This window comes from Bos grunniens, chromosome 4 (genome assembly GCF_055505025.1).
Source record: "Bos grunniens cultivar Pamir isolate PY7600 chromosome 4, Bosgru_T2T1.0, whole genome shotgun sequence".
Taxonomy (NCBI): domain Eukaryota; kingdom Metazoa; phylum Chordata; class Mammalia; order Artiodactyla; family Bovidae; genus Bos; species Bos grunniens.
Window position 1 is genome coordinate 83,344,124 of NC_141168.1, and position 12,446 is coordinate 83,356,569.

General features: G+C 37.4%; 1 protein-coding gene across 2 annotated transcripts in view; it reads right to left on the reverse strand.

Moving 5' to 3' along the window:
- Nucleotides 1-12,150, reverse strand: part of SEMA3E (semaphorin 3E) — a 275,207-nt gene extending 263,057 nt beyond the window's left edge. For both annotated transcript variants that reach the window (XM_086398568.1, XM_086398569.1), the window contains exon 1: nucleotides 11,415-12,150. In XM_086398568.1, the coding sequence (XP_086254694.1) occupies nucleotides 11,415-11,529 (115 nt within the window). In that variant the 5' untranslated portion in view covers nucleotides 11,530-12,150. The remainder of the gene's footprint in view (nucleotides 1-11,414) is intronic.
- Nucleotides 12,151-12,446: the final 296 nt, after the last annotated feature.

The following is a 12,446-nucleotide window of genomic DNA, read 5'->3' on the forward strand; positions in this document are numbered from 1 at the left end:
GAAGGAGGAAAAATGAAAAAGTTAAGATGAAAGCAAGGCTCCTCTGTAGCATCATCCCAAACACTTAACCTAGTATTTCCCATGCTTAAGAGTGCATTAAGAATTCCCTGCAGGGAATAGAGACTCAGATATACAGAACAGACTTGTGCATACAGCGAAGGAAGGAGAGAGAGAGTAGCATTGAAATATATACATTACCCTGTGTAAAACAGATGGCTAATGGGAAGTTGCTGTGTAGTACAGGGAGCTCAGCCTTGTCCTCTGTGACTCTCTAGAGGGGTGGGATGGGGTGGGAGGTAGGAGGGAGATTCAAGAGGAAGGGGACATATGTATATCTATGACTGATTCATGTTGATATATGGCAGAAACCAAAGTAACATTGTAAAGCAATTGTCTTCCAAAAATAAAAAAATAAAGGAATCCCCTGCAGGGTTTGTTAAAACACAGAATCCTGAGCCCCAGAATTACTGACTCAGCAAGCCTCCAGAACTGAGTGTGAAGTCAAGTGGATCTTAGGAAGCACTGCTGTCAATAAAGCTCGCGGAGATAATGCTATCAAAGGGCTGCACTCAATATGTCAGCAAATTTGGAAAACCCAGAAGTGGCCACAGAACTGGAAAAGGTCAATCCTTATCCAAATTCCCATGAAGAGCAGTACTAAAGAATGTTCAAACCCAGATAATTTCACTCATCTCCCATGCTAGTAAGGTTATACTCAAAATCCTCCAAGCCAAGCTTCAGCATTATGTGAACCAAGAACTTCCAGACATTCAAGCTGGGTTTAGAAAAGGCAGAGGAATCAAAGATCAAATTGCCAAGATTCACTGGATCATAGAAAAAACAAGGGAATTCCAGAAAAACATCTACCTTTGTTTCATTGACTACGTTAAAGCCTTTGACTCTGTGGATCATAACAAACTGCAGAAAATTCTTAAAGAGATGATAATACCAGATATCTTGCTTATCTCCTGAGAAATTTGTATGTGGGAGAAGAAGCAACAGTTAGAACCTTGTATGGAACAAATGACTAGTTCAGGATTGAGAAAGGAGCATGATAAGGCTGTTCATTGTCATCCTTTTATTTAACTTACATGTACAGCACATCATGAGAAATGCCGGGCTGGATAAGTTACAAGCTGGAATCAAGATTACCAGGAGAAATATCAACAATCTCAGATACGCAGATGATACCACTATAATGGGAGAAGGCAAAGAGGAACTAAAGAACATCTTGCTGAGGATGAAGGAGGAGAGTGAAAAAGTTGACTTAAAACTCAGTATTAAAAAAAAAAAAAACACAAAACTAAGATCATGGCATCTGGTCCCATCACATCATGGCAAATAGAAGGGGAAAAGGTGGAAGCAGTGACAGATTTCCTTTTCTTGGGCTCTAAAATCACTGTGAATAGTGACCGTAGTCATGAACTTAGAAGATGATTGCTTCTTGAAAGGAAAGCTATGACAAGCCTAGAGACTGTGTTTAAAAGCACAGACATCACTTTGCAACAAAGGTCCTTATATTCAAGGCTGTAGTCTTTCCAGTAGTCACGTACACTTGTGAGAGTTGGAACATAAAGAAGGCAGAGCATGGAAGAGCTGATGCTTTCAAACTGTGGTGCTGGAGTAGACTCTTGAAAGCCCTTTGCCCAGCAAGTAATCTTAAAAGAAATCAATCCTAAATACTCATTGGAGAGAATGATGCTGAAACTGAAGCTCCAATACTTGGGCCACCTGATGTGAACAGTCAGCTCATTGGAAAAGACCCTAATGCAGGGAAAGATTGAAGGCAGGAGAGAGTGACAGAGGATGAGATGGTTGGATGGCATCACCAGTGCGATGGACAGGAACTTGGGCAAACTTCAGGAGATGGTGAGGGACAGGACCCCATAGACTGATGCTACAGTCTATGGGGTCACAAAGAGTCAGACATGACTTGGTGACTGAACAACAACCTAATTCAGTAGCTCACAGGGGATGCTAGTGTTGCCAGTCCCGGACACTTTGTACAGCACTGGATTAATCCCAGTGTCTATCTCCTCTCAGCCCCTACTTTGGAGGAAGAGTGTAAGAAAAGTATCATAAGTAATATTATCTCCTCTGAGATGAAGCTCAACTAAGCCTCTCTCAGGTTAATTATTCAGCAGTAGCTCTACCTCTTAAAGAAATAAACTTTTGTCATTTTGACCATAACATGGAAGACAAAAACAATCATAAAACTTTTGTTTGTTTGTTTGTTTTGTTTTTACTCAGTAGATACTAAACCTCCAGCGTTTAGGAATGATTTGATTAAGTCCCTTTATTTTGCCCACAAGGATCTCACCAAAAAAATACTCCTTGCCCTCAAGGATGTTAAAACATAGTTAAAGACACATAAGTCAGAAAATATAATGTCATTATTTCACAATATCCTACATCTCCATGGTATATTTCTATTTTCTACAACAATCACATGAGATAGTAATTAGTTCCTGTGTACTTAGGAGGAAATTAAGCCTCCAAAGGAGTTCAATGATTTAGCATCAATAATATGACATCAAATAGGATAAGCTGTAGATTCAAATCTAGGATTTTTTAAAACTCTGAATCCATACATACTCTTTCCACTAGCACAGGCTGTCTCCTAATAAAACGTTCAAAGTGTTTTGGAGAAATGAGACACACTGGGAGGAGAAAGAGACCTACATTTCTAGAATTGGAAAGGATCTCTGAAGTCACATGGTCTGTGATAAATTTTTGACTCAGGGTTAGGAAAAAAGCAATCAGCAGGAGTGAATAGCTATATGCAACACGGTCAGCACATTTCCTCTTCGCTTTATTTCCACAGTGCATCCTGAGCTTTGAATTTAAAGCTCTCCTCAGTTCCCATCATTTCCTGGGAGGAAACTAGTCAGGAGGGAAAAGGTCAATGTCCCCAACTGACCCCTCACGTTTTTATTCCTATTTTCATTGCTGCTGTTCTTTTCTGCTTCTGGAGTTGGTTGCGCCACCTAAAGTCACCACTGAGACATAGCCTTAGGGATGCTACTCTTCTGCTCTATCCTGTAAATAAAACACCCTGTCTATTGTGGTTTCAATGAGTTAAAAAATCATAACTCAGAGAAAATGAACCAAAGCTACCTGGAAATAGATAGTTTTACATAATTAATATTTTTACACTAAGCTCAACATTATCCACAGAGGGAACAGGCTGGCAGGCTCTGCTCAGGACCCTAATTCTCCCCTTCCAGTCCCCACAGTGTCATGGTGCTGAGAACATCAGCCACCCTCTGGTTACATAAACAGGGTAAGTTGTCCAAGTCACTAGTAAGCTATTTACTATTTCATTATTTCCTAAGCCATACATTTCAACACATTTTTACACCTAATGAGTAAAGTTATGTCTTCTATTCATTGAACTAGCCAATAAAATAAATACTCAGGTAAACTCAGACCAGTAAATAGACATCATTCACTTAAAATGCTTTCATTTCATCTTTGGCTTAAAGTAGGGAAGAAATCATAATATCTATCTGGAAAATAAAGGTGGGGAGAATAAGAGAGAAGGGGGTTGGTGACAACACTGAGAAGTCAAAGAAACAAATGATAGAGAAGTAAAGGAAGTAGTTGTGGTGATCGTTCAAGAATGACAAGAGCATCAAAAAGTAGGTTTTGTTTTGTTTTAAAGGGGACTAATTATAGATTAGAAAATATGGTTGACCTGTTGGAAGGTGTCTGGAGGCCCCAGTAGCTCCACACAATGCAAACCTGTGGTGAAGGAAGGTGAACAGGCAGAGAAAGCCCCAGCCTTTCTTCTCGTGTGTTTTATCAAAGGAGCCATAAATATTTGTTCTGGATTCCTTAGTTTCTTTGGTACTCTTCACCCCACCCAAGTATCAGGCATTTCTTTTAAAAAAAAAAAAAAAAAGGCTGCTCTAAATCATTGTGCTTTATTCACATACCTGGTCAGTGAACACTGACTGAACACCTACTAAGGGTAAGGAACTGTGCTGGGCAGCATATACCTTACCTGTTTGTCCAGGGGAAAGGTAGAATGGAAAGCTTTCTCCCCCTTTCAAAGCAAACAATGTATGTTGGGCTGATTGCTTACAGGCCACTGTTTGGTTTAACTTCTGACAGTGTGATCTGTTCTTAGTAATATCTGTTCCATTGTGTCTTACAAAGCTGGGTCTACAATTACCTTTGTTAGTAACTTCTGTTTATTTTATGGCTTTGGTCTCTTGTCCCCAAAGTGCCATCAGATAAAGTTCCAACTTTCCTTAATTTATCAATAAAATAACCTTATGGTAACTTACAAGCATAACAGATACCCAAATCCTATTTTCTTTCCAGTTATCTACTCCATTTACAGGTGGACTTCATTTAAAAACAAAACCAAAAAACTTTGCTTTCAAGTTAAAAAAAAAAAAAACTGATTAAAGATTTTCCCTTATTTTAAGAGGTTAAGTTAATAATTAACTCATGATTGCTTTTAGAATAAAAAAGGGAACAAGAGTAGGCTAATTCTCCCTGAACCTCTTCTGATTCATGAGTAATTTATGAAAAGCTTCCTAAAGCTAAAGTATTTACCACACTAATTTGCAGTATCTCGTGTAATTCTTTCAGGATGCTGCAAGTTAAATATTATCCCATTTTAAAAATGAGAAAATTCATACCCAGAAAAGATAAGTAACTTTCTCAAGTCATGCAGCCATAAGCAACATCCAAAATCTAGAGTTTTTAGGCTATTGACATTAGAATGCGAGAGTGTTTTGTAATTCTTGGGACTAAACTACTTTTCTATGAGCACTGTGCCAAGGCTATGAGCTAAGTCCTTGACCAGAAAGCAGATGATTAAAGATAGAAGTAGAAATATGTTTTTAAGCCCTAGAAATCAGGCAAGTCATGAATTTCTCTTTTCCTTTTCCATACTAGTTGTAGAGTCAAAGTTACCAGGGCAATGGGGCCTTATGGTGGGAATATTCTGAACTAAGCATTGGGCCCAAGCCACCAATTGCTTTGACCACCCACCAGGGCTATAGGAAATCAACTTACCAATTCCACAAACATCCCTGTTTTTGAAATCATCACATTCTCTGACAGAAAATGTTCTCCACTATCAGAAATTATACTACTTGGTTCAAATGAGGTATTAACATATCTTTTTCATTCATAGTCCAGAAAATCCAGCTGATAAAATATCCAGTCTTGTCATTATCATCCTTTACATGAGTACAAAGAATAATGCTTGCTTAAGCCCAAGAAATAACTAATGACATTGATAGTTTCTCTTACGCTCCAAATGTTATGTAAAACCATACCTGGAAAAAATTCTCCATTAAAAGAATCATCATCCTTTGTATAATTTATATGATATTCCAAAGTATCAGATGTTGTGCTAAAGACTACTAATAGCAATTGATCCCGTTTAAACCAAGAAAATAATCGAAATCTTTACGCCGTTAGGAAAATGTTGTAAGTGGTATAATTTCAGCTTTGTTTTCTTTTAAATTCTCTGAGACTGAACTTACTAGACCATTTTAACACTGCAGTGGCTGTGTATGAAGGGGCATGCATGCATACAAAGTGTCATTTCTGGATTCCTGCAGACTAAATTCCTCTACTAAACCACAGAAGAGTTTCACACACAAAGATAAAGTAAATCTTTCATGTAAATCTTTGTATGCTCTCCCACTAAGAACCCCCCAGGATGATTCCAACAGATATCTTTGATGAAAGAAAACTACTTAGCAGATTGCTAACAATAATTTTTACTAGCAATGACCAATTTGATGTTTGGTGCTTTATTATATGGTCATAGAACTGGGGCCACCAAGTCATCTTATCCCAGACAGGAAGACAGACCATCTCTATGAAATACCCTCATTAAATGACAAATCTGACATGGACAATAAAATAATACTGCAACACAAACTTTTGAAAGAATATTCCATTGTGACAACATGATTACTGCATGTATTTTTTTAGTCAAGAACAAGTATTGGTTCTTTATTATGTATAGAACACAGTCTTCACAAAATTTTTGAGACATGATTTTATATGACTAAATCATTTTTTGGTCCAAAATTGGCCCCGTTTATTTACTGCTGCTGCTGCTAAGTCGCTTCAGTCGTGTCCGACTCTGTGTGACCCCAGAGACGGCAGCCCACCAGGCTTCCCTGTCCCTGGGGGAAGAACACTGGAGTGGGTTGCCATTTCCTTCTCCAATCCATTTATTTACAACTTTCTCTAATTCTGACCTCCCCTCACTCTATTTTACATTAAAGATAACTGTTTTCTCACTGTCATACTCAACATATACATATGAACTGAATAATTCATAGAGCCATTCTGAAGCTTTTGATTATCCAGGTGCATTTCTGTGATACACGAGCAATATTTGTAACAGATGAAAATACAAAGAATAGTGTTATTTAAAATCCTTATATAGACTTCTATGAAAAGTACATTCTGTGTAAAAAAAAACAAAACTTACTGTAATCCTTTCATCTTACCCAGTGGCTTCTTTTTTTTTTTTTCAAATATAAACTGTTTCTTAATAAACTTATCAATTAATTCTCACTAACTCTCCCTCATGGAGATCCAGATATCAGGTTTGTATTCACCCCTGGATCCTTTGAATTTACTTTCTTTATGAATCATACCTTATAACCAGTTTTATTTATTAACCACACAGGGATGTGAAACTAATGTCATTATTGCTAGTACCTAGTTACTGGCTGAGAAACCCAAGCTATGAGCCGGTTCAGGAAAAACTGGCTCAGTCACTGCCTTTTTTCAACTGGCCCTGGATATAAAATAAATACTACAACCTTTAGGATAATCATTCAAAACTTATTTATTATTGTATTATCCTAGAATTTTATCTCATTTTTTTTTGTATAAATGGAAAAACAATTCTAAAATGTGTGGTGTAAGGTGAGTATGCATAATAAATAGATATATGCAGACTTCTATTGTAAAAATATTGACCATGAATCTTGGAATATACAGATGATGTAATTATCTTATAAATTACTATAAGTATAGGTCAAAGGTACGAAATGGGATTTGGAGTGAATGCATTCAGGATAGATTACAAATTTTATGCAAATCACGACCAAATTTTGCTGTCATCTATTCTAGCATTATAGATGCTGGTATTGATATCCAAACTTAAGGATTTCCAAAAGTTTGTTTATCTTTAGAATATGTTTCCTTCTAATATTCTCATTTTCTATCAGTCTTCAGGAAACATCAATAAGATAATTTTTAGGTTATAAAGTATGCTTTTATAGTATTATTGTTCTGTTTTGATCTTCTCAAAAACCCAGTGAAAAATATCAGTACTATCACTATTTTCAAATAAGGAAACTGAGGCACAGATAACTACCAATAGTATAATTGGAAAGATTATAGCTGGAGTAGAGACCTCTCACTTCAAATCTGAGCTCACCGAACTATGAAAAATATTCATTTAATTGCTTATAATATTAAAATACAGATAGACTAGTTAATACTATCCCATATTTATATGTATAGATATGTATTCAATGCTCAAATCTACATTTATAATATCAACATATTTTAGCAATGATCCTCTGTCATATTTGGGCTTCCCTGGTGATTCAGATGATAAAGAATCGATCTGCAGTACAGTAGGCCTGGGCTCACTTCCTGGGACGCTCCCTTGGAGGAGGGCATGGCAACCCACTCCAGTATTCTGGCCTGGAGAATCCCATGGACAGAGGAGCCTGGAGGGCTGCAGTCCACAGGGTCGCAGAGTCGGACAAGCCTGAGTGACTTTCACTGTTTAATTTCTGCCATATTTATGTCTTTATTTAGCTATCTTTTCATCAAACATCCTGGGATAACACCCTCTGCTTATCAGCAGACATTCTTCTTGGCTTCTGCAATTGTGAAGTCCCTTCTGGGGTCTTTGAACACCTACCCCATCTGGAACCTCCCTTGATTGCATTTCTGGGACTTTCCACATGCACTGGGATTTCTTCTTTGACATGGGCTTCTTTCCTCATTTGTTTTTTTTCTTCTTCAAGCTCTATTATCAGGAAGGCTATATTTTTGCCTTCCCTGTAACCTCATTAATGCAGGATGGTGAAAGTAAGGAGAGACCAGACATCAGCAGAGGGAAGTGCCTGAATCCACCAGGACACCTCTCCCTCTATTCTCTTGCCTTCATTCTCAGGCCTTTCTGTCACGAGGCTTATAGCTACTTTTCAAAGACATCCTTGGGTAAATGCATACTAATTATATCAAAATTACCCTTTTTAGGGTATTGGCTATAAAACTGGTGATAAATTCTTAACTGTTCAGAAACTTTCAAACACTTGTCTGACATAGTTAATCTCAACCCATATCTTGACTGAACATTCTGATAGGGCAGGACAAAATCTTGCCATTTTATCTTTGTATGTTTTGGTTAACCCAATTTATCCTGAACCTGTAAAAGGCATTCAAAGATATATGTATTGCCTCAATAAAGGCAAATTTCATTTCTTTATTTACAAGGCTTGCCTTTAGTTAGCATCTTTGCTTAATATCAGAGTGGAATGGATATTCAGCAGAAGAGGGAAGAATTCAATATTATCCCACTGTGGGTGGAGAGCAGTGAGGAATAAGCTATAAGATGCTCCATATTTGATCCCAATGTTCTTCTTTGTCCCCCTTCCTCACCTCCTTTTCTCCCTTTTGATCTTGATGGTCTTCTCCTTTCAAGCTCTGTTGAAGAACATGCCACTTCTGGGGTTAGAGAAGAATGAAGGAGAGAGGAAAAAGGGCAATTCCTGGATACTTTTTTTCTTAACATATTTTTATATAATTTAATTAAAGCTTTATATTAATATATGACACTGAGACTTTCTCCTCCTCTTTGGGAAGAAACACGAGGCTTGTGGTCTCCAGCACCATCTTGATAATGAAAGATATAAGAAAGATGCTTGTCGTTTTCCCACATGGCATAGACCACTGCTATGAAATGAATCCCTGGATATATCTAGTAACCACCTCCAGGAAGCCTTATTGGATTTCTCCACAGGGGGTCAGGCAGCAGTGCAAAGGTGCTAGATTACTTATGTCTCATGTATCTTATTTTTCATGACCATACATTCATTTACAATATTAATCACCTAATTTACTGACTACTAAAATTTCACCTATTTGGATATCATTTATGATAGCAAAAGAGTATACTCTAAAATATTCTGTCCCCAGTGTTTGGACACTGCTAAAACGTCCATTGATTCTGAAGTGTAGAGAGGTGAATGTCTTATTTTTACTGTATTAATGGGACAGAATGTCCCTACTCTGACAGTTCTGTGCTTCCCTTTCAATGAAACACCTGCAGTGCAGGAGGCATTTGCTGCTTCAGGTTGCATCTCTGGTGTGATATCGTAACTGACTTTGGCAATTAAACTGCACAGGTGGGAACATCCTATTTTCAGGTAACTCTATACTATCTTTATATAAAAGCACAACATTGCACGTTTTCAGCTAGTGCCATTAAACCAAAAGGTTAAGAAAAGCCAAGAGGAAATCTTACGGCAGTTTTCAGTTTAGTATCCATAGATACAAGCAGTGGTCCTCCCACATCACTTAACACAACTCGTAAAATCAGTTACAGTTACTCCTCTGATCAAGAGAGATGTGTTGAAGATGAGGCTGATGACAACATTATGTACCAGAGTTCTGGTATGCTCTGACTAAATTAGAAGTTCCCCAAGGAAAAATATTAAAACGAGGTATCTCTGGAAACACTGATATTGAGCTATCAAAAAAATAAGCATCAGAGTAATAAAGTATAGAAGGTTGATACCATGCATAGCAGAATGGTAACTTGACAAATTTGGCAGCTTATCCACTTGTCTACAATAGAAAAACAATCCATTATTATGTTTTCTTTCTCTGACATCCTTATGTGTCCATATTCCATCACATCAAATTTTAGCATTTAGGTATATTTGATCTTACCTTCTTAGGAATATGTATGTTGGTACATACCATAATACATCTTTCCAAATCAAATAAATTGTACCAATTCTAGGCACTATATTTTAAATACTTTACAAATGCAGGGTCAAGTGTTTCTTAAATTTATGCTACATACTTGGGAGTATTATCAGAAATCTATTTAAACTAAGAAAATATCCACAGATTTTTAGCTGTTATAAAATGAGACATTTCTATAATCAAATCAACTGATAATTGTCCAATAAAAAACAAAAAAAAAAAGTGTCATTAAAATTGAGGCCTCCTGTTTGGTTTCTCCTTCTGGTAAAGATTACACTCATAACCAATACAATATTGTAAAGTTTAAAAATAAAATAAAATTTAAAAAAATAGTAACACTTAAAAAAAAGATTATACTCATTTTAAAAATACAGGATACTTTCTACAGTGGGAGACAATTTAAAAGCTTACACAATTGAAAAATGTTTCTTATGTAATTTTCACTATTCCATCTATTATCTGTCTCAATGATTAATGATAACAAATACTTCTTTCCTGAAAATTTATTTCAAAAAACTTTTAAGTCAGCAAAGTCACTTTCATAGATATGGGTTTTGTTTGTTGCTTGTTTGTCTGTTTATGGGAAGGGTCATCAAACCTATTCATGACTGGCTTTTAAGGACCTTGATGCAAAAGCTATCATTTGATCATTTATTTATGACTAAATGCTGCTTTACAAAACATAGTAGCAGAATAAAATAAACGTTTCAATTGAATATAGATCTTCAATTAAGCAATACAAATTTACATTAAAAAACGAGTAGATGCTAGTGTATAGTATCTAACACTTTAAATCAATATAAACCAGTTTACAGGGATTGTTAACTGATTTTTTTCTTGCCACATATAAAAAATTTCTAGTAATCAATTTAATTGGAAAGCTAGTTTATAACAGTTGTGAGTCATTTTAATCACACAGTGATGACTTTGTTATAATGGGCAAGGAATCATTTTATTCTCAAGAATCTTTTTTCCTCTTCTCATCCCCATTATGGACAACACAAAACAGAAAAATCAATTGCACCTCTATTTCTACAGCCCTTGCCTAACATCTTTGCTTCCCTTTATGCATGAATTGATATTTAAATACCCACTGCTAACTTGGTGGATTCAGCCCCTCAAAGCTTTTTACAACCTGCTTCCTTCTCTCTCCTGTTGTGTCAGCTAGTGAGTGAACTTATTAACAAAACCTAATATTTACAAGACAAAAATAACATCTCTAAAGTTAGCCTGTGATTTTACACTATTTTCAGCTGTGGTTAGCCATGACCTATTCATTAAAGGTACTTAGAAGCTTCAGTCAATTTTGCAGTAATTTTTTTCAGGTGCATGCTAAGAGTCTGGAGACCAAAGATCAGTGTTAAATGATTTTAATTTTTTTCTCATTTTTTTCTAAACAAAAGGTCACCTACCTTTATGTGACAGGCGTAAGCGGGGGTGCGGGGTGTCAGCTGTATGACCTCCTGTCCACAGCTCCAGCAAGTAGCCCCACAGGAGCCAGGTGACGAGGTGCCCAGGCGATGCCATGCTGCCTGCCGCTGCGATCCTCACTCTCTGGCGGGGTGAGTTTTACTTAGGACTCCCCTCCAGGGGCAGCGTACGAGAGAGGCTTTGTCACAAATCGAACGCGTTGTCATCAGAAAGCACAGTTCCAAAGTGCCATTTGTCAGGCTGTGTTTGGATATGTAAAACCTGCCTTTCCCCAGGACAGTTGTTTATAAGCCCGGAGCAAGAGGACATTCCAAGGAGTGAATCTTCACTGCCATGTCCTGCCTAGAGCTCTTTTCAGTCACTAAGCGGGGAGATTCAGGAAGAAACTGTATTATCTGAGTCACTTATGCAAGCGATTCATTCAGAAAAAACAACAACAAGCTCAGCACACGCACTGCCTTCACCCCCGTGGAGCTCCTCTTCTCTTCTGGCTCCTTGAAGCCTCTCAGAAGTCAGCTTCTTGCACTGACTTGCCAAACAGCTAGTTTTAATTCACCTTTCACCTTGCTAATTAAAAACAAGAAGTGCCATTCCCTCCAGGAGTTGCAGGATCCACCCAGCAGGGATGCCGCTGTCGGCGAGCTGTGTTTACCGGGAAAGTTCAGGCGGGGTTGAGCAGCATACTTGCTGTTTCTAGGAAGTGTTTCTGGTCCACGTGCCCTCGTCCCACCCGCCCTCCCAGTATTATTGGCCCCGCGTCACTCAGCGACAGGAGAGAAGTTCACATTTTGATGGAAAAGTGGAATCAGGAGGGAGAATGATATACAATAGGCTGCTTACTTAAAAATCAGTATAACCTAAGAGGATGGAGGGTCAGGAAGGGCTTTTAAATTCTCACTCATCAGGATTAACCCTTGAGTAAATACAGATTCATTTTAAACAATCTATCTGTCACCATTCAGTACCCAAATTGATTTTTTTCCCCTTTTCACTGAAATTGTATTGTTTTCACA